The 23,708-nt window shown below is 44.1% G+C and overlaps 1 protein-coding gene across 1 annotated transcript in view; it reads right to left on the bottom strand.

Moving 5' to 3' along the window:
• The window catches only part of SPOCK1 (SPARC (osteonectin), cwcv and kazal like domains proteoglycan 1), a 552,150-nt gene that overhangs the window by 64,842 nt on the left and 463,600 nt on the right, over window positions 1–23,708 (bottom strand). The window contains exon 6 of the mRNA XM_082454646.1: window positions 22,345–22,459. Coding sequence (XP_082310772.1) covers window positions 22,345–22,459 — 115 coding nt within the window. The remainder of the gene's footprint in view (window positions 1–22,344; window positions 22,460–23,708) is intronic.

Here is a 23,708-nt window from a genome sequence, read left to right as displayed (position 1 = left end):
AGCCCTCAGGAGTGGTTTAAAGAAAGAAAATGCACTGAATTAATTCTCTCTCTCCCCTTGACTTGGAGAGGGCGCGAAACAGTTGAAGCAGCTATTCTAAATCCACACTTCTGGTTACCAAACTCTGGGACTCATGAGTGATTTCACTGGATGCCAAATTACTCTGTCTCAGGGGAAATCTGCACCTCTGGGGCCCCCACGGAACCTCCCAGGATACAGGATGCTTGCACCTGGCAGGGAAGGAGCAGGTAGATGACAACACCCAGAAGCAAGCCCGGGAAGAGGGGAAGATCACAACAGACATGATCTGCACCTTATCTTCTCCTCCCAAAGAAATTTTTAGAGCACCAAGGTTTCAAATGCCTGTTTGGTTTGAGAGTGAAGAAAAGGGCAGGTGGAATTGGGGGGATTCAGGAGGGAGAGAAGGAAGAAGGCAGAGAAGGGGAAAGGGAATATCTATTTAGTGCCGAAACAAAAGAATGGTGAGGAGCTTTGTGGCTGTGATTTGCTTCTCTGTACTCTCTGGGTCTCCCTGACCCTTCATGGCAGCAGTATTTTTGTGACACAGATTGACAGTGATACGAACCAAGGAAAGACCTTGTGGGTCAGGGCTGTTTGTAAACAAGCTACTACCATTACTTTGGTTTTCCAAACAATTAGTAACCACATATGGCATTGATTATTTTTATACTTACCATTGAAATGTAATAAATTTATGAACTTTCACCCCCGGAAAGTATAAGTTCTATGACAGCAGAAACTGAAACTGCACGTACCTGTCTGTATTCCTGAATACAGCAGGAATCAAGAAGGGTTTTACGATTTTGTTTTAACGCAAGGTGCTAACGACAGAGCATAAAAAGGGTGCTGTTCAATGGACCTTCCTATTAGCAATCATAATGTGGCTGATGATGGTAATGGTGATGACAGTGGTGGTAATGTGTGAGGTGATATACCAGGCCCCGCTGCAAGAGCTTTACATTGATTATTCCATTTAAACCTCAAAACGACTCCATGAGGACGCCTCCTCATCCGTATCGCCATTCCTCCAATGAAGACATGAATACAAACTGGTTAAAGTATCTGCCAAAAGTCATCCAAAGTGTAGATTTCTGGACTGAATACAGATCTGTCTGAATCTGGAAGCAGGATTTTTCACCACTCTGCTTTTCTGTCTGTCCTGCCACGCCTTTTACAGCAGGGACATTCTGCTCACACCAGGAGCTCTGGGAGGACAGAGGGAAACCCCAGACATGTGCAGACAAAAGAAATTGTGAATCTTGATCCTGGAGGACCTCAGTGCCCAGGTCCGTGCTGATGGTCTGATGGATGCTTGAATTTCAGTTAGCACTTCTCTGCAATGTCATCCCACCCTTCATGCCGCCTTGCAGGACACCCGAGTTGGAAGATGCAAATTCAGATTATAAAGCCTCATTTGCCATCCTTCTGACTCCCCCACAAACCCGGGGCACCCTTGCACCAGGGCCCCTCAGCCCATGAGCAGGGCCCATAGGTTCAGCGGGCACGGCTTGTTAACCACAGACCAGAGAGAGGCACGGTCCTGGCATCAGGGCCCTGAGTAGGATCTAGGCTATCCACCCGCTGCTGCTGGTAGCTACTACTGAGCCATGGCACTGGGCAGGCCCTGCAGGAGGAGAACAGAGCACTCAAAGGGAATGCTGGCTCCTGCCTTCCAGGCACCCAGGACAACACTGCACATTCACAGGTGCACAGGTGGCTGGCTGGTCACCTGAACGACAGCCTCCTGCCCATGCCAGGCTTCCTCAGGTTACGGTTGGATCAAATTCCCCCCAAAAGTAACCCATTCACTGTTCAGAAGGTTTGAAAAGTAATAAACCCAGCTGCTGGCTTGGGTCTGCCAGGGAGCGCTTCTCCGAAGGTTAATGTGGTGCTGTCATGCACAGCGAGCTTTCCACCAGGGCTTCTGTTGTTCCGCGTGCCCTTGTCTCCCTGCCCTGGTTCTGTCCAGCAGCTGCCCAGTGCCTGCTGGCCACTGGTGCCGGCAGAGACTGGCCTCTGAGCCTGGAGCAAAAGGGCTGTCAGTACTGATGGGCTTCCTGCTGAAGTGGGCCCGCCCCGCAATCCAAAGAGGCAGGAAAGACTGTTAAAAGCAGGCTAGCACTTCATGAGGGCTTGGACAACTGTTCTAATGCATCCTGATGAGCTCCATCTGCTGCCAATCTACACCAGGCATATGTCTCCTCGCCCCAGCACTGCATTTTGGCTGGAAAATTCATCACAGAGTATGTATCTGCCTTACAGAGAGGAGACAAGTGCTGGAGATGGTCTTAAAGCATATCTGGGAGCAAAGGAAGGCAGGTGGGGGAGAACATTCTGCAAAGACAGATCCACAAAATGCATAAGGGATGGATACTTCCTGAAACATTCACCAACACCCAAACTGCCAGACAGCACCAGAGCATACAAGTGACCCACACAAGTCTTTACATCGGCTGCAGCCTCAGCTGAAACCATTTCATGAACTGCTTTTCTTGTTTCTGTTTGGTGTGGTCACTGCTCTCATTCTCACTCAGCTCTGAGCTCCAGTTTATCTCACATCTCTAGTTTTTTATTAAGAACCATTATTTCACAAACCTCTTCACATCTCTTCATATTAATGATCTTCACTAGAAATCAGTTTTCTTTTGGGAACTGTGAGTGTTTATCACCTCATGAAAGATGCTGAGACACAAGAGCCCACTGAGATGACCATGCCTGACCATCTGCTGGACTCACACACTAGCCAAGGGAACTGTCCCCCATGCTTTCCTCCTAGGCAGTGAGCAACTGGTAAACGAGGGCCTACTATGTGCTTGGCCAGCACTGCATTACCAGGACAAAGTACATGTTTCAGGCAAGAAAGCTGAGAACCAAACATATTTCCTTTTTAAAAAATATTTTATATTACAAAATATAAAAAGAATATTGTAATACTGAAGAAAAAAAGCAAAGTAGGAATGCTTATACCACCAGATTTCAAGACTTACTATAAAGCCGTAGCCTTATAACTAGACAGTATGGTAATGGTTAAAAAAAAAAAAAAAAAAGAAAGAAATAGACAAATTGATCAATGGCACAGAATAGAGGACTGAGATGTAGACCCACACAAACAGAGTCAACTGAGTTTTGAAAAAGGAGCAAAAACCAATGGATTCCATTCAATGGAGAAAGGACAGTCTTCAATAAATGGTGCTGGAACAACTAGATGTCCAAATACAAAAGAATGAACCTAGACAGAGACCTTACACCTTACACAAAAATTAACTCAAAATGAATGATGAGCTTAAATGTATTATACATTGAAAAACTACAAAAATGCTAGAAGAAAATGCAGGATAAAATCTATGTAACCTTGGGTTTGGTGATGAATTTTTAGATATAACACCAAAAGCACGATTCATGAAAACAAATAGATAAGTTGGACTTTATTAAAATAAAAAACTTCTGCCCTGTGAATGACACTATAAAGAGAAATAACACACAAGCCACAGCCCAAGAGAAAAGATTTGTAAATGTATATGTGACAAAGGACTTGCATCCAAAATGAAATGCTCTTAAAACTGAACAACAGGAAAATAAACAACCCAATTAAAAAATACACAAAAGATCTGTAGAGATAACTCACCAAATAAGATGGAAACTAACCATATGAAAAGATTCTCAACCTGAGTTGTCATTAGGGAAATGCAAATTAAAACAACAGTGGCATAGCACCACACACCTAGGAGGGAAATGTGAGGGGGAAAATCCCCAAAAAACCACAAATACCAATTGCTGACAAGGATGTGAAGCAACAGATACTCTCACTATCGCTGTAGGAATAAAATGGTATAGCCACTTTGAAGACAGTTTGGCAATGTTTTTTATAGCTAAACATCTTACCATATGATCCGGCAATAGCATTCCTAGGTGTTTACCCAACTGATTTGAAAACTTGTGGTAACACGAAAAGCTGCAGTCAAATGTTTGTATCAGCTTTATTCATAATTGCACAAACTGGAAGCAACCAGGATGTCCTTTAAAAGGTGAATGTATGAACAAATTATGAAACATCCATACAGTGGGGAATACTGGTCATTGATAAAAACGAATGAACTATCAAGCTACACAAATACGTGGATGAATCTTAAGTGAATTGCTCAGTGAAAAAAGTACAAAAAGCTACCTACTGTGTGGTTCCATTTACAGGACATTCTAGAAAAGGCAAAACTGTAGAGATAGTTTGCTATAGTTTGCATTTGCTCTGCCAGTGGTTGCCAGGGATTTGAGGTGGGTGAGGGGGAGTGGTTGAAAAGTGAAGCACAGGGAATTTTTTAGAGTGGTGAAACTATTCTTTATGATACTATAAGAGTGGCTATATGACTGTATGAATTTGTCAAAAGCCATAGAACATTACAGCACAAAGAGTGAACCTTGATGTATGCAAATTAAAAAAAAAATCATTTAGGAGGTTGGGAGCTCCCAGGATGAAAAGCAGAATGTGACAAAACAATCTAAGTGTATTACAGAGGTGCTGACCTGAGTAGCTTTGGAAATGAGTAGAGCCTGTAAGACTAAAGGCCAAAGGACCATACATAAATGCTGTGCTCTAGTTGATAAAGTCATTTCCCACAGAGGTAGGGATCAGCAATTTGATACCACTGTATGTACATGCATACCATAATTGCAGAATGAAGTAAATGCATGGTGGATGCTGAGAGCCAAGTTTCTCACTGCTGCAGTGGGAGATTATAGACAAGCAATGGAGGAGACTATAATGATCAATGTGGTGATGGGTCACAGTTGCAGACATTAGTATGAACTCATAGTTAGCTTAATACAGATTCAGATGGATACACACAGAAGAATTTACAAATGTAAACGTGTGTTAGTATGCACACATATATTTCCTTGTTCTGTTAGCTGAGAGGGCAGAAGAGTGACACTGCGGTGGTAGTGAGCACGCCTAGTGCCCAGATACCCAGATCTTGGTCTCTAATGCTGTTCTCCAATAAAAGTAACCAGGGCTGCCTGGAGAAACGGCTGATTCTATGGCTGGGATAAGGAATCTGCAAGATGAGTCTGGAGCATCTTGTAGTGCCAGAAAGTAAAGAAGTACTCAAATGTAAGTAAATAAAATAAACCACAATGAGAGTATATCAAAGGGACACAGGAGCCACCAAAAAGAGCTCCCTACATCCAAAGCTGGAACAATGTGAACAACAAAACCTTAGCACTGGATTAATCTAATAGTATTAGATTATAACCTCAGGTACCAAATAAATGTCTATGAACCATAAATTCATGTTTGATTGATCAAATGAATGAATACATAAATAAATAATTAAACAGGAAGAAGAAACAAATCTTTGGTGCAGAAGAATTGCAAATAATTTATGTAGATGCTCCATCCTCAAGGAGATAGAGCATTAACTCTCCACTCCTTAAGTGTGGATTGTGCATAGTTACCTTCACCCAAAGAGTACACGTACACTATGAAAAGAGGGAAAAAGAGTAACATCACAGTGAAGAAACCTGATATAAGGGGGAAATGGCTGTGGGGCATATGGGGACTCTCTGTACCTATGTTTGCAATATTTCTGTAAATCTAAAACTTTCCTAAAATAAAAAGTTTATGTAAAAAAAAAAAAAAAACAAACACTGAATTAAGGGTATTGGGAAATAAAATCTTGTTGGATATCAATTGCTGAAAAACAGAGGTACACAGTGCTCTAAGCATGAAGAATGACCAAGGATTGACGAAGCCAAGGAAGCGAGGAAAGGGCCCTCTGCAGGCGATGCATTAGGAGACTAGTCACAGAGGGACAAAGGGTGCCAAAGCCTTCACAAGCCCTGATTCACACTGGTGCCCCAGCAGAACTTAAAAATGCCACACCGGGGCTTCCCTGGTGGCGCAGTGGTTAAGAATCCGCCTGCCAATGCAGGGGACACGGGTTCGAGCCCTGGTCTGGGAAGATCCCACATGCCGCGGAGCAACTGGGCCCGTGAGCCACAATTACTGAGCCTGCGCCTCTGGAGCCTGTGCTCCGCAACAAGAGAGGCCGCGATAGTGAGAGGCCCGCGCACCGCGATGAAGAGTGGCCCCCGCTTGCCACAACTAGAGAAAGCCCTCGCACAGAAACGAAGACACAACACAACCATAAATAAATTAATTAATAAAAAAAAAAAAATGCCACACCACGGGCATCTTAGTAAACAAGTACCTTATTTACTCCATTCTGGAAGTTTTATCCAGATCACTGAGACACAAAAAGAAGTGTAACATACTTACAGGCAGTAGAGTGAAGTACTTAGAAGTGGGGGACTAGAAATCAGACTGATCTGGGTTCAAATCCTAGCTTTGCCATTTGCTAGATGTGTGACCTTGAGCAATTGGAATGAACAAAGGTCTATTTTCTCAGTTTTAAATGGAGATAACAGTACCTCCCATCACTGGGCTTTCAGGATGACTATATGGAAACATACACACGACACACAGTGTTTTAGCAATAGTTGGTAATCCCCAAATGGCAGCTATTCCTTAAAATTTACATTGGAGAGGAAGATAAAACACCCATTATCTGTAGATGAGATAGTCTTCTATAGAAGATCCAAAATGATAAAATAAAAAACTATCAGAATCAAGATTTCCTGTTTCAAAGAAATAACCATTTTAACAAAAATAAAAAACAGTTTTCATTCACAAAAAGCAATCACAAACATCAACTCTCTAGTCATAGGTGTAATGAGGAATACAGGAGCCCATATGAAAGGAAACTGCAGACATTTCCTGAGGAAACTGGGAAGAACTGTGCCATGTTTCCAGATGGAACAACTTAAGTGTAAAGTTATCAATTCGTCTCAAATTACTTTGTAAATCCAATCTAAATTTCATCTCCTGCAAGTTTTCGAAATGATTTTTAATATCATCTGGGAGAACATGCAAGAAGGGCCATGAAAAATGTGAAAAAGAGGACAGCTTGTTGTTAGACGAAAGATGAATTACAGAGTAAAAACCATTAAGAAAACTGGCTATTTAAAAAAGAAAAAAAAACCCTTATAGTTCCATTTCTCACAGTATACCCCAGAATAAGTATTAGATTGATTAAAATCGTATTTTTTTCAACTAGTGGTCACAATGCATGAGTGAGTGATGAATGTAACTTTCTAAAATATGAAGTATAATGGCAGAGAATAGAAAATAGCACATATTATACAGAGTAAGAGTGAGTATTGCTTGGTGGAAGCTTTAAGTACTGGCTCACAATATAAACTATTTCTTCCTGTTTGAATGCCATTGGCCTAATGCATCAAATATGAAAAATTCAAGCCGTGAAAGAACAAAATGAAAACACAGGTGAAATTTTTATCTGGTCTCAGAGTGGGGGAGATTTCTAAACATACATCAAAGCCAGAAACTCCAACAGAAAAAAAAAAAAAAAAAAAACGATGGACCTAACTGGATAAAAACATCAAAATCTTAGTCTATCAGAAAACACCATTAAAGGCAAGCAACAAATTAGAAAAAAAAAATTGTGAAATATACATGATGGGTTCATACCCTTAATATGTAAAAGAATTGCCTTATAAATTATTGAGAAGACTACTGTGAAAGGTAAAGAATAGAGTACCTGAGGCAATTCATAAAGAAGAATTACAAATATTATATATATATGTGTGTATATCCACATATATATATGAAAAAAAATGTTAAACCTACAGTGTAGTCAAAGAAGTAAAAAAAATCAAACTTTGACAGAGCCAAGTAATTGTCTCCCAGGATCCATTCTTCTGCTTTTTTTTATTGATAAGAACTCTGATTTTTAGCTGCCTTCCAGCTTAAAACTCTACATTCCCCAGCATCTAGGTAGACCATGTGACTAGACTCAAATTAAATTCAGACTAAGTTGACTACTGAGATGTAAAGTGAATTATATCCAAATTCACAAGGGTGTGCTTGAAGGAAAGTAGTGTGTCCTTCTTTGCTCCTTCCCTTTTCCTGTTGACTGGACTACAGATGGAATGGCTGGAGCTCTAGCAGACATGCTGGACCATGAGGTTGCACCAAGGTCATCAGAGCAACAAAATGAAAAGGTTCTTGATGACTGAGATGTTCCATACCAGCTCTGGACTTCCACCATTTGACTATATGAAAATGAAATAAACACTCTTTTGCTTAAACCACTGTTATTTGAGCACCAGAGTGTTGATCATGTACTGCTGAGCCAAATCCTAACTAATAAAAGTACCCTTTAAAAAACTCACACAATAGAAAAATTCTTTAAAAATTATAGTATCCAAAGTTGATAAGTGTCTTCTGATAGGCATTCTTGTACATTGCTTATGATATACATTTTCCGGAAGAAATTCTGCGAGTATGTAACAAAAGACATACAATATGCATACCCTTTTACCCAGAAATTCTACTGCTGGGACTGTATCCTATGAAAATAATTAAGACATGTGCAAAATTAATATCCAATGATGTTCAAAGAAGCAGTGTTTATAATAACGAAAAATTAGAGAGAAGCTAAGTGCTCGATAGAGGACCAGTTATAAAAATTATAGTGCATTTATAAAATCAGACACCAGACAGCCATTAAAAATCAAGTTTTAAAAGGATAACTGATGATATGGGAATATTATTAAGTAGTATTAAGCTAATAATAATGATTTTAAAGTAGTATGTGATTATACTCAGATTGGGAGACTACGGGTAATTTTAAAACTTTCTTCCTGTATTTTTTAGAATTTTTTAAATGTTCTGTAACAAACATGTAAAACTTCTATTTTTTTAAAAAATGCTACTTAAAAATTTGCATGTGTCTACTGCCTTTTACCACACACCTGTGTTTTCCAGTTGGGCAGTTCCTTCCGCTCACCTTCACGTACACTGTGTTCTAGTCCAACATGCCTCACTCATTTGTAACAAGAAATATCCTTTCCACTCCCTTATCAGAAGTCTTTGCAAGAGATTGCGGAACACCTGATACACAAACGTACTTTACTCACAGATCAGATGCTCCCACTCCAGAACAATCCAAGTCCTAGTTGGACTGGTGCCTAGTTCTGGGAACTACACACTCTCCTGACACTGAGTGACGCTCCTGAGACCACCTCAGGTCTCCCCTGCCCTAGATACCAAGATACCATTGGCCCTGACTCCTTGGGGGCTCCTGGCGTCACACAAACATGGCCCGTCTCTAAGCAAATGCTCTTTAAAAGGAAGGTGTTCTGTATCAATTAGAAAATGTATTTAGCTGCAAATAACAGAAAGCTTGATGAACAGTTGCATAAGCCCTTGGAGGTTCACCTTGTGACATAAGTTAGGAGAGAGGCAGTTGTGACTCTGATTCAGCAGGGAATCAAAGTCACAACTGCCCACTTTCTAAGCTCCTGCCCACTCATCCTTAATGGGAATTCTTGGGTTTGTCGCCTTGTAGTCACAAAATGGTTGCCACAGCTCCACTCAAACCTCTGATTTTCATGAAAGCAGTAGCCTTCTCAGAACTCTCCAGAAGACTTTACTTGCATTCCATTGACCAGGACTGATTCCCCAGGCCACACTGCCAGCTGGAAGACAGACTGAGAAACTAAGAATTCTGGTTTTCCTCAACGAAAACCAGAATTGAATGGGTACGGGATCGACAACTGACAGTGCCTGCTAGTGTTGGCAAGACTGATTCTAGAATGCAAAGGTCTTTCAGAAGGCAGTGTGTTACCAAACTGCACAAACAGCAGACCAGGTTACTCGTGTGTGCGTGTGTGTGTGTGTGTGTGTGTGTGTTACCTATATTCACGGAGCATCCTTCAGAACCAGGAGCTTTCATAATTATCTCATTGAGTTTATTTCATTCTTATAATAATCTCTCAAGATAGGCCTTATTCTCTTTGTTTTTACGGATGTGGAAACTGACACTCAGAGAAGTAGCTTGCCCAAAGCCACACAGCCAGGGAGTTTTGGGGCTGGACTTCAATCACACACCTATCTAATCCCCCAGCCCCTGCGTCTGCTAGTATACAACACTAGCCTCCTGGCAAGTTCCATCATATGTAACCTGGAGGGCAAATAAGGGGACTTATAAATGTGTTCGCATCAAAACTTGAAGATGCACACAAAGACCCATGGGAGGTCCGATGGGGAGCACGCTTCTGTGGGCAACAGGTATGCTAGTGACCTTGACCTTGATCTCTCCCTTAACTGCTGCTCATAGACAAGGAGGCAACAAACCACGTACACAGGACCCCAAAGAGCCAAGTATTCAGGACGGTTATCACAGAAAAGACTGGGTAAAACAATGCAGACATTTTAGACCCAAATCAGAAGTTTGAGAGTAAACTGAGGAGGAGATGTGTCTCCACGGTACATAGAAAGAATAATAACTCACAACAGACAGGAAGGAGAAAGGCACCAAACTGAACCCGGATATTTATTTATTTAAATATTGCTCTCATTAAATAGGTAACAGATATGGTACACATTTACATTTATACTTAGTTGTGTCCACTCATGCCACAAACCCTATGCTAGGGATATAAAGACAAATAAATTAGACATAATTCTTGCTTTCAAGGTTATGACAATCTAGTGGATAGATGATATTTAAGCTAGATTAGTTTCCTTGTCTCAACCATGTGAGGTGAAGTCTAGCTCTTCTGACCACTGGGACTGCAACAGCAGGTCTAAATTCTAACAAAGCTCTCGGAAAATAATTTTTAAAAAAGCCTTTGGAGTCCCAGACTTATAAAATGGGATGGAAAACAGCCCAGCCCTAGACAATTGTTACCTTGGGACAGAAGTGACCTCCCTATGCAGACACACTGAAATAACAAATTATTGGTATGTTTGGTGTTGAGTTCTTCTCATCTGCTTACATGAGGGACAGCACAGGACCTGGGCACAGAATAGGCATTTAGTAAGTGCTGGACGGATGGATGATGGATGGACAGATGAACAGACAGACGGATGCTGGGTGGATGAAGACATATTGCTCACCACTACCTCCAGACTCGATCACTGCCCTCAGTTTTAGGAAAAAAGCAAACAAAACAGAACAGCTGTCAGAGTGTTGCCTTAAGCTTTACATTTTAATTTTAATTAGGGCTTAGAGGCCTTCAGAAGCAAGGTACATGAAGTCACAGATCAGTGCTGTTCTAGTTCACTACATTTTTCCTGAATAGGTTAAGTTTCCTATTGGGCGCAGAGGTAATCAGTATTTAATCCAGCTATCTCACAACAGAAGTATGCACAGTTCTTGCACCAGAAGCCCTCAACCCAAATGAGAACAAACTCTTGCTATCTCCAGATACTCCCTCTTTTGCCTAGGAATGTTCTCAGGAGAGCCCGTTCATGAACTGAACAGAATGTTCTATCCCAAAGGATGCTATGCTTCTGTCATCAAGGCAAAAAACATTTGCTTCCCGAGGCAACTTGAGCCCTCTCTTCCTAAGCTGGGGAGGCAGGATACAGGCAGATACAAGAACTGGGTGAGCTCAGGCTGGATGACGCCATCTGTCCCAAACCAGAGGAGCCAGAAACACACGCAGCACTTACGTTCCAGTCTGAGCTCATGCCCCAGAATGTCTGATGCAAAGAAGGCCAGAGATGGGTGTCTCAGAATCGCTGAGCCGGCCTCTTCAACCTAGGGACCTAATTCACCTACCATCCCCAGCCTCTTCAAGGGCTGCAACATCCACAAGCTCAAGTACATCAGAGTACTTTGAAAACCTTAAGAGCCTATACATTTCCTCAGTTAATTTGTTCTACAAATGATTGAAGATGGCCCAATCTGTGCCATCCACTGGCCCATGCATGTGCTGGGCACGGTGCTCACAGCAGGAAGCTGAAGGGAAAGCTGGGACAGAAGATCCAGGTGAAGAGGACAGACTGGCAGGTGCAGAATCACAGACAGGAGCCCGGCAGGGAAGGGAGCCCACGGCAGCCACCCTTCAACACCTGGGGAAAAGAAGTGGGGGAGGGCTTCCGGGAGAAGTGCCGATGCCAGAGCCTGAAGCCTGGGGAGGCCCTGAAGGAACTGAGTCACAGACTGGGATCCAGATGCAGATCAGGCTAAAGGAATAAGGGCATACGACTCTACTCTCTCCAAGCTACTGACGTGAAGCTCTGAACAGCCCACAGGATTAGCCTAGTGCGGGACAGCGTCTCCTAAGTTCTAAGATCTGGAGGGATGTAGGGACAGGGATCTAGACCTCTTCAGCCTCAGTAATATCCCTCAGGGTAGCAGTTCCATAGGATTAGCAACCTCCATAAAAGGGGCTTTTTTTTTAATAAAACAACTTGGCTTCAAGTAATGTTTTGAAAATCTTTTTTTTTTTGGACTATTACTTAGCCTTGTGCATTGCTACGTGATCACAATTCTGATCAAACCCCCTGTCAGCACTAATTTTCTGGTCTTTGACATTCATCTTCTAAGTGTGGTTTCATAGCATGAGTGCCCCTTGCCTAGGTGATTTTAGAAGCTGGAGCTACACTCGGCAGCCCTTGCTAGGGGAGAACACAGAGGACTCACTGGGGTGATAGTCACACCCCACACCTCCAACACACGACAGAATGGAAAGGGCCAGTTAGAAGATCCAAGCTTGGACAACGCATAACCAGGCCACGGATGCCAAAATAAATGGATACTTCATAGGAAGAGATGGGACGGAAAAGGCCCATGCAAATGTCTTCTTGAGATTCCCAGGCAGACATGTCACAGGACAGCTGCACTGGTTCCTTACATAGAGCCTTCTACATGGTGAAGTTTAGTCAAATCTGAAGGACTTGCCCCCCAGACGACCTGCTATTGCATCACTGGGAAATCTGAAAGCAGCAATTTTTACATTCTATGGACCCACGACCACCCTCATCAGCGCCTCGGCCCCAACGTCATGGTGCCTCCTCCACCTCTCAGAACTGCCTCTATATTGTGCTGAAACTATTCTGTTAGCTCACTCTAGGTCTTGAAATAATGAGAAACAGAAGCAGAACCTCCGCTGTACAAGGAGATCTACTGTCTCTCCCTGCAAAGCTCCTTCTTTTCAAGCAGGAGGGAGGGGCCCGGGACTAGAAGTGGAACACAAGGTCTCGCCCTCATGACACCACCGTGACTTGGAAGCGTCTCTCAGATCTCTCTTCTCTTTTGGTCGCCACAGGCTGAAGAGAGCTGGCTCGTTGTTTTTGCTGTGGCTATGCTCCCGAGCGATCTGTATATCTATTACCATATATTCAAACAACTGCTTATTCTGAGCTTTACCTGGTGTCATTATATATTCCTCAAGTTCAATAATCAAAGTGACATTCTGCATCCTTTATGTCTAAGTGCCATTTGAGTTTTGTTGTTGTTGTTGTTTTTTAATTAATTAATTAATTTATTTATTTTTGGATGTGTTGGGTCTTCGTTTCTGTGCGAGGGCTTTCTCCAGTTGAGGCAAACGGGGGCCACTCTTCATCGAGGTGCGCGGGCCTCTCACTGTCGCGGCCTCTCCCGCTGTGGAGCACAGGCTCCAGACGCGCAGGCTCAGTAGTTGTGGCTCACGGGCCCCGTTGCTCCGCGGCATGTGGGATCTTCCCAGACCAGGGCTCGAACCCGCGTCCCCTGCATTGGCAGGCAGACTCTCAACCACTGCGCCACCAGGGAAGCCCCACCATTTGAGTTTTTAAACAGAGAACCATCATCAAGATGATGATGATTATGATGATGATGATACAGCTGTATTTGTTGAACTCTACATCTATAGTGGAAATTGAGCTCATTTACTTCTCACTGCACCTGTTGGGAAGGTGCTGCCCCTTCCTTTGCTCACCCCTCGGCCAAGGCCCCGGTGCCCACTACAACCCTTGGCCCTAGGAAGGACGAGACCTACCAAGATTTTACTAAGCAGCTGGCTTGGTGACGGGGCAGCCACTTGCTCTCTTTCGATTATAATTTCAATTTATTTTGTATTGTGATGCTGTCTTTTCTTCTCACAGCAATAGATAGCAGGGCAATGAAAGAACAGTCGACTTCAGGACAGATTACAAATGAATTTTTATCTTTAAGAAGCTAGGTCGGAAACTTGTGGCTATCAGGAAAGCGTACTACACGGTGGTGAGGAATGAGCCCACGCCAGGGTTCTGATAAACTTCAGAGATCAAGGCGCGTTACAGAAAGAAAGAGGAGAAAATGAGTGAGGGCACTGATTCTCTCACCTTGGAAAAATCCCATCAGAGAGGGCTGTGGTATCAGTGACGGAGTGCATTCTCTGAGCACTGAAAGCACAGGGAAATTTAGTTTAAAATGTGTGAATGTACGTGTGTGGTTTTTTGTTTTTTTTTTCTTTTTCCAAAGGCAGTCTGCCCTTTCGATGGATATTCAATTTAGGTTAAAAACACAGTATAACGTGAGGATAAGAGCACACGTTCTAGGAAAGACTTCAAATCCCTGCTCTTTCATTTATTAACTGGGTGGCCTTAGGCAAGGTGCCAAAAAGCTCCAAATCTCAAATTTTCTCACCAGCACTACAGATGACATTTTTTGGTTGTTAGAAGAATTAAACATATACACCAAGGGCTTAATACACATATTAAGCACCTTCTACAGATGATCTCTTGTCACAGTAAATCTTTTTTTTGGCCATTTTAAACATTATAATCTATGGTTAATCTGTATAATGGACAATGCTTTAAAAATAATGAGGTAGAATCATTCAACATTTGACCAATAATTGTTGGAAATCCAGACAAAAAGCCCTCATATAACTTCCATTCTAGTTGGGCAAGTCAGACAATAAACAGAATAGGTAAACAAGTTATCTAATATATTGGAAGGTAATAAATGGTATGGAAAAAAATAAAGGAGGAAAGAGAGATAGGAAGTGCTGGGGAGGGTTTCCTGAGAAGGCCATGTTTGTGCAGAGATTGAAGGGTGGCTGATGGAGGGAGCCATGTAGATGTCTGGGAAGACAGTCCAGGCTGAGGCAGGATATGATGGCACATTTGAGAAACCCACTGCGACCTGATCAGGGACCTGATCATGCTGGGCCTTGCAGGTCACTGAAAGGATTTTCTCTTTTCCTCTTAACAAGATGGGAAGTCAGTGGAGTGGCCTGAACAGGGAATTATACAATCTGACATACAGTTTACAGAATGTTTAACTCCTATGTTCAAAAGAGAATGTAGGGGCCAGGAAATTAATTAGGAAGCTATTGAAATAAAAGATGAGGATGTCTTGGACCACTAGGGTGGTAACCGTGGAGGTGGTAAGAAGTGCTCATATTTGAAAATCTATTTGAAAGTAGACTCAAATGATGATTATATGTGGCACATGAGAGGAAGAAGGTTTTTTGTTTTCTTTTTTTTTACTTCAGCAGATTGAAATATGAAGCTGCCATTAATTAAGATGGCAAATACTACAGGAAGAAGGAACAGATTTGGGGGGAGATCCGGAGTTTCATTTTGGACATGTGAAGTTTGACATGCCTATGGGCGTCCAAACAGAAATGTGGAGCACTCATTACATATTTAAGTCTGGAGTTCAAGGGAGCAGAGCTGGCAGGGTGGCTAGAAAGAGAGCAAGGTGGGGGCAGGGGGCTTGGGCAGGAGGAGACAGAGACAGACAGACAGATAGATGTGACCCTCCATGAAAACATACGTACGACACACAAAAAAGGCAGGGTGCAAAATATTATGTAGAATGTGATCCTGATTTTGGATGGGTACAGTTTTAAAAGTATATTAGTATATGTTTACAAAAAATAATTGGAAGCATATGCAACAGAAAGCTAATAGAACTGGGAAGATGAGACACTTTTGCCATGATACTTGGATTTTATATAAGAATGGGTATTAATTTATAAATAAAAAATAAGGGCAGGAGAAGAGTGCTGTCTGAGTGAATTAGCAAAGCCATTAATTTCTAACACCAACCTCTATCTCCTTCTCTGGACTCCAGCTATGACCCTGGCCACCCTCTCCCTCAGTTTACCCTTCTCTGTCTTTTCACCTTTAGCTTTCTCCAATCAGTTGCTACCAAGGAAGCTTCAGAATGACCAGGAGAACCTGTGGTCTACTTTCCCAGAGCTGAACTCACAGAAGAAGAATCTGAGTTCAAAGCCAAAGTCGGCATTTACCTCCAGAGTCCTGACAAATATGTTTTTCTTCTTGGATGCAGTTGCTAATTTAACCCCCAATTGTTTTTTCTTTAAAGCTCATGACATTTCTATTAACAAGGCCCTAAAAATGAAATGTTCCTTTACATGTCTAATTTTTGACCATACTGTAGTACTAATAATCAGTGAGCGAAGTTGAATGGGTATGGAAAAGGTTAATATAAACCGCTTTTAAATTGCAAGTTTGCAAGCCCGAGGCCTTCACCCTGTTACACAATAGGCATTAAAGAAAAATGTTCTTTCGTGGTTGCAAAGATAAACCTTCATTTTGCTGGGAGCCTCTGCAGCAGGACCCTTTTAGGATTTTTCCATTGAGACATCACAGCGAGGAAGGACTTTTCATCCCGTCTCTTTGGCACCACCTCCTGTTCCCGTTTAAACACATTTCCCCAGCTCGACTTGTGATAAGTAATGGAATTAGACAACCGTCTGTCAGCCCAGGACTTTTCCCCCCAGAATCTAGCCCTCAGGTTGAAATCACCATTTGAGAAAAGAAAATCACTGTAGACTATTTTTCTACTGTTCCCAAGAGCTCAGCTGGAGGAAGGTGTTATTTCCTCTTTAGCATGCCCTGCTGGAAGGATCTGTGGAACTTCCTTCCCCACCTCCCAGCACAGTCAGGCCAGCAAGGGGTTACAGCTCCACGGTCGTCTCCCGAACACCTGAGGCCGCCTGGCTGGGCCCCCATCCCTCCTCCGAAAGCTAACCTGTGACAACAGAAGCAAAGAAGGAGCTGGCCTTAGAGACAGTGCTGTACGCTCTATTCTCTCCTCCAAAGGTGGAGGAGGACGGGGCGGGAGAGACTCTGCAGGATGCCTTCCAAACACTGCTGCCTGTGGGAACACAGGGCCACTCTCTGCCCGATGGTTCACACATCAAGATCCAGGCAAGCGACGTCACACCCCGGAGAAATAAATCTAACTCCCACCCACCTCAGCTACAGACCCTCGACCATCTTTAGGCGAAGGACCTGGCTGGCTGTGACCTAAGGGAGGACACACGGGGGACAAGGGCACTAGCCCAGGCGTCGAGAGGCTCGGGCTCTGACCCTGCCCCACACCTGCCCACTGTCTGACCTGAGGAGAGATGCTTTCTCTCCATAGGCCTCCAGTTTTCTCTTGGGGTAAATGGGAACTGAACAATGGCTCCCTGGTGGCAAACTCCTTTCCTACAGATGTGATCTGAGGTGGTAAAGCATAAAGATGGAGCCACTCTAGGGGAGGTCGGAGGCCTGACCCACTGGGCCTACCCCTGGTCCCCGTGGGGAAACCCGAGGCGCCTTCGAGGAACACAAGGGTCCCCTCGTGCCATGGTATGGAGGAAGACAGGGGAGATCTTTCCTGACCTGATACCCTACAACTACAAAGTTTTCACCTCAGCCATGAGGGAGCGAACAAGGCTGCTGAGCCCAGGCCAAGGGGAGAGGTCTGTCTCTGTGAACGAGCGGAGGGGAGGGGTGTCAGGGTGGGGAGAGCAGCAGGTATGGGGTGGGCTAGTTTAAAAATGTATCTTCAAGACCCTAACAGTCCTCTATTTTACCCCTAAAATTTCAACCACTGTAAAGAAATCAAGAAACAAGTGCTTCAGACATTCCTCACATTCTTTACTGAGGACTGAAGAAAAAGCAGCGGCAAAACCCAGAACTAAAGGGTTAACATTAGATGTGAGAGGCGACTTCCTAACTGGGCTGGCTCTTGGGTACTGGAAAACACCAAGAGAAACTGGGGAGGGATCTTTCCTAGGAGACTCTTAGAAAAGGTACAGAAACCCAAGCTTAATGTGTAGACTTCAATCTCCCTCTTTTTTTTTTTTTTAACTTTTTATTTTATACTGGAGTATAGCCGATTAACAATGTTATAATAGTTTCAGGTGCAAAGCAAAGTGACTCAGCCATACATATACATGTATCCATTCTCCCCCCAGACTCAATCTCCTTCTTTTTAATTTTCCCCTTCCTTCGGACAATCATTAGGCTATACTCTTGAGGATGGTCTGGTATCACAGAGATGAGAGAGAAAGCAATTCAGTAACTTGTCCAAGGTCACGAGTAACTGAGAGGTGTGAGAGGAAATATTCAGAGGTGTTAAAGGATGACTCCACCCTCCACCATCTCCCCAGGGGCCACATCAAAGGAGAGATGCCAGAAAAAACAAAGAGAACACACACAAAAAATCAACCATTTGTCTCTGACTTCCTAAAAATGATCTCAAAACCAAAGCTGAGACAAGAGACTTTTGATTTCCAAGAACCGGGTTTGCTGTAACTCAAACGGCCAAAGGCTGGAAGAAGCAGAGTGAGATCAGAAAGAGAGCTAGTTAGACCCTGGCCTGACACACCCTGGACACTCACATCCAGTACTGATCACAGCTGGGGCTACAAAAGGAAGGCGGACAGGCAGAGGCCCGTGAGTCCCTAGGAAACGTTCCACTCACCACAGCTTTCCGGTCTCCAAACTCAGCTCTGGGGCCTGGGCAGGAAGACGCACTCTTGAAACCCCTGACAGCTGGAGGCCCCGCAGCAAAGAGGACCTGTGTCTTTCTACCAATATGAAGCCCACTTTGAGGTAAGTCTCATAAAGATGTCCTCTGCGTGGAAGAGAAGTGGCTGCTGGGCAGATCCAAGGAGAGACGGCTTGAGAGAGCAAACTCACCACAGTCTTTCTTGACACCAGAAGGTCACAGAAGTTACGTGTGGCCCTGAAGGGGGCCAAGGAGGGGCAGTGAGAGGATGAGTGAACTCAGAAGAGTCGGCTTAGAAGAAAGAGGACTCGGTACGAGTGAGCAGAGGTCACGGACAGGATCGTAAACATCTCTCCTTGGCCGCACTGAGGATGAAACATTGCTGGACAGCTCATTAAAAACTGCAAAACCCCAGAGAGGGAGATTCCAAAGAAAGAGACACACCAGGAGCCACCTCACACCAGTATGGTAGCTCATAAGCCCTCATCCCACCCCTACTTCCTAGAATTTAGATAGAATCCCGAATTGACAGAATTTACCTGGAAACGACTTCACTAATGTTTGTATTACCAGAAGGAACCACGGTTCAACATAGAGGTAAGGTTGAAAATAAAATATCATCATCAACAACAGTAATGTCACATTTTTGACACACGTGCATTTGTGAGACTGTCAAATGTCATTTCTGTAACAGGCACAGACACAAGACTGCTCTGGATGCTGTTCAGAGCCACGGTGTGTCTCATGGATACAGTCTGCCTGTAGACGCCGCTCCCACTGCAGCTTCAGAGAGGGGCGGCTGCCAGGTAAGGGGGGGGGGTGGACGGGTGGGCACTCCTCCTCCGCCCTTCACCCAACAGGCAAGTGGCCAAATGAAAGCTGACCTGCATTTCACCTCCAATCCCTCTTGGGCATCCATCCCCTCCTCCTCATCCCAACTGCCACAACCTCAGTTCAGCGCTCGCTGCCTGGCGCAAACTGTTGCGAGAGCTACATGGAAAGAATCGTCAAATTAAAGGAAAAAGTCAGCCTTCCCTTGACTGATTCTGTCTGGGTAAAATGTTCTTCATTTAAATGTTTCATTTCACATAATGACCCTGGGGATCTATCAGTGCCCTCACTGCCCGTAATATGCCCTTATCCTCCAGGGAAACACGGATCAAATTCATATTAAATAGTTAAGCATCCTATCCTGATAGAGGATTATACTCTCCTTCATTAGGAAATTGTTGGATATGTAATAAATTAACTACATTCAGTCTTATCACCAACAGGTAGTTCCTGCTTCCCCTCATGCTTATATAAAATATTTGCTTTAAGTCACAGCAGAAATTGGGTCTTTACCCAAAAAGGACAATCTCAGAGCCTCATGGAAAGAAGTGTACCAAGTTTGATGGATACTTCAAATAACAGATGCCTTGTTACAGGCTTCCAAGGTGATATTTCTTAGATAATTGCCAGATGATACTAGAGACAGAGTGTGGAGTTCCAGGACTCTGATGACTTCATAAGAGCAGACAGTTGACCCAAGAGCCAGTGGAACAAAAAATAATTAGACAGGATTGCAGGAACTAATGAAGGAAACATAATTTTGATCACTGGTTTTAGAATATTGCTGGTATTATTTTTTATTGTTCTCATTTCTGACAGGCATATAATGAAGTCCTTTTGCTGTCTTACTGACCCATCTCTCACTATTAACTTAGTGGTCTGTGCTTTTACAAGCATTTGGAAATGAAACCCTTTCAAGTGGTAATCTTGTTCTCACTAACCTCTCAGAATTCTGGAACAACACTTTTTTTCTGAGTCTTTTTACTTTCAATGCCAAGGTAGTTACTCTCGCACAGGCTCGATAAGAATTTCTTCTAGTTTTCACCAGTAAGTAACTGAATAAATAGATGGTACAGCCAAGGCCATACCTGGAGAGTCATATTTGAGAGTGAATCTCATTTAATCAGATGTGACAAACCCGCCATGAAGAAACAAGGGTTGTACTTTGTTTAAAGAACCACGAAGCCCTCCCAGAAAACTACAGGCAAAATGGTAGAAATGGCTTTCTTGGATTGGTTTCCTTGTCTCAGAAGAGAAGACTAAATAAAAGCAATAAAGAATATACTTGGAATAAGAGAGGCTATTGAGACTTCCTAAGAAGATTCTTAAGAAATCTCCAGACAGAAGTTAATTTTGTGGGCTTTGTAGTTGCTTACCACGGCACGGCTTTAGGTTTTCTGACCACAGTACAAGGAGGCTTGTGTAGATTAGTAAACATTTCTTTTTTTTAAAAAAAATTAATTAATTAATTAATTTTTTTTTTTGGCTCTGTTGGGTCTTTGTTGCTGCACACAGGCTTTCTCTAGTTGTGGCGAGCGGGGGCTACTCTTCGTTGTGGTGCGCGGGCTTCTCATTGCAGTGGCTTCTCTTGTCGCAGAGCACGGGCTCTAGGCGCACAGGCTTCAGTAGTTGTGGCACATGGGCTCAGTAGTTGTGGCTTGCGGGCTCTAGAGTGCAGGCTCAGTAGTTGTGGTGCATGGGCTTAGTTGCTCCATGGCATGTGGGATCTTCCCGGACCAGGGCTCAAACCCGTGTCCCCTGCATTGGCATGCAGATTCTTAACCACTGCACCACCAGGGAAGTCCCTAGTTAACATTTCTTACTAGAGTTATATAGATGATCAGACCAAAATGCAATGAGATCAGCTTTTTGGTAACCAAGACTAACCTGTGGAGATTATTTGTGACCCCAGTGCTTTACAGTTTACAATGTCCTTCCACATCCTGGGTTAAACCTCCCAAAGAGCCTTCTAACACAACATTCCAGCAATCACCATGAACAAATTTACACCTGAACATCTCCATCTATGTGCCTTGGAAAAGACAAAACAGCTTAGGAAGAGGTAAGTGGATAAACACTTACACCCTATTCATTCTCCTCCATCACAAATACCTGCAGGCTTTAGAAGACACGCGTGTGCACGCACGCACACACACTCACACACGAATGTCCAACATTTTCCAGGGGACAGCCACCTACAGCTGAGAAAGCCCAGCTCCACAGAAAGCCAACGCAAACTTCTATCTTGGGTCTCATTACGGAAGGCTTGTAAGGGGCTGAGACCAGAGGGACAACATTACTTTCTCCATCATGAAAACATCCAGATAAGCCCGACCTTTGCCGCCCCTCTCAGCCATGGAAGAGAAACCGCAGCGCCTGGGGAGTCATTCTTCTTCCATCCACCCCCTGGCTCTGTGTCGCATGCCAGGCAGAAGCGGAACATAGTAGTAGAGAATTGCTTTTGTGGGGGGATACTGTCCATCATCGTGACATCTCTGCAGTCTATGTTTTGAAATCTGGCCTTTCAAAGGATTTAGAGATTAGAGTTCAAGGAAGACCAAGGCGCACCCCAGGGCAGGCCTGGTCTTAACGCTGAAACCCTGCTCTTCCTACACCATAGCCAGTTTGACCTCTGGAAGAACCTAGTGCATATCTTGGTCTAACAGAATTATTTTCAAAGACTCTCAGCTCTTCTTTTTCTATTTAATGGCAGCTGAAGGCGGTTCAGTTTGGCGTCCCTAAATGACTAGAGTACTTGCCGAGCATAACGGTCTCCCCAGCCCGAGCTAGAATGCCCCTGCTAAGGGCCAGGTTCCTGGCGTCTGGGGAGGGAGGACCTTGGCCATGTCAGGCCGCCCTGACCACACAGCTCCCCTTCAGGGGGTGTCCTGCGATGCCCACTCACCATTCTTCTCTGCCTTGAGTTTTGGTGGCTTGGGCTCCGGGAGACATGGACAGGGCCCGTCGCAGAGGGCGGTGAGACTTTTGCCAGTAGAACAAGCATGGAACTCCAACTTGCACTGCAAAAGACAGACAGAACAAGCCTTAAGAATACTGCCATGCAGACCCCTCCCCAGCTTCCTAAGGAAACCGCCAGTGCCCTCCTTACCACAGTTAGGCTCACAGAAGCAAAGACAGAGCGAAGAGGCGTTCACCTCTGTTAAAGGTCTGAATTACAGGATGCTAACTAAGGAATGGCCTTCTATGTTTTCCCAAATACACAGGATAACATCTAAAAACACCGCCCAGGGAGGCTTAGTTTAGTAAGTGGTAAACTCAACCGTAACTGTTTATGCGAGTGTCAGGATGAAACTTAACATCTGTGGAGTCCCAGAGGGTCCACAAAGACAAAAGGCTGAAGGCTGCTCCAACTCGTTCCCTTACCCCCACTAGGGAGGCTCTGCCAGTGTAGCCCCCCTAGGCCCGCTCAGCTGCTCACCCTCTGCCTGGGGAGGAAGGGTAACAATCTACTTAGTAAGTTTGGATGGTGTGTGAGGCCCAGCCCTTTCCCCGGGAGCAAGCGAGGAGTGAATGCTTTGGCCTCAACCATCCAAAACCTAAGTGTGACACAGTCTTTCCCCCCAGAGGATGCCTGTGGTTGTCTAAGTAGCCTGGGACTGGGTGGAAACGTCCACTGAATTCTAGGATTCAAAATTAGAAGCCCCAAAGCCATACAACGTCCTGTCAACCCCTTCGTATTTTGGCCACTCTCTCCGGTTCTTTACCCTTAAGTCTCAACTGATTCAGAACCCAAGCAGGAAAGAAGGAGGTTCTTTACAGATGCAGAAGACCACAACGATTAACAGCAGTTCATTATTACTACATTATGGAATAAGAAATGGAGACTCAGAGGCTAAATAACTTGTGAAAGCTCAAGACACGCACAATCCAGGGTTCCAAACCCCGTCTGACCGACTCCAGGGCCAAGCACTTAACCTTCGCCATCACTGTGTCTGTCACGTGGAGGGACCGAGAGAACAGATGGCCTGCACTGGACTCCGTGTGTGGCTAATTATGCGGCTGGGCTATTGGCCTGGGTCTGAGTTGTCTGAGAGTTCCCTCCCTTTTTGACCTGCAAAATTCTCCAGATCAAGGCCTGTGTGCAATCAGGCTTCTGCAAAGGCCCACGGGCCCAGAACCACGCTGGTATCTGCTGAAGGTTCAAAGGAAGGGGAGACGGGCAGAAGGGCCGGAGCACCCACCGTGCGTGCAGCTCTTATCAGGCGCCACGCGGAATCTTTCAAAGGGGAGAACAGGGGAGATAGGGTC

This window comes from Balaenoptera physalus (genome assembly GCF_965194825.1).
Source record: "Balaenoptera physalus genome assembly, chromosome: 3".
Classification (NCBI taxonomy): domain Eukaryota; kingdom Metazoa; phylum Chordata; class Mammalia; order Artiodactyla; family Balaenopteridae; genus Balaenoptera; species Balaenoptera physalus.
Note: the sequence above shows the minus strand (reverse complement) of the source record. Positions and strands in the feature narration are given on the sequence as shown.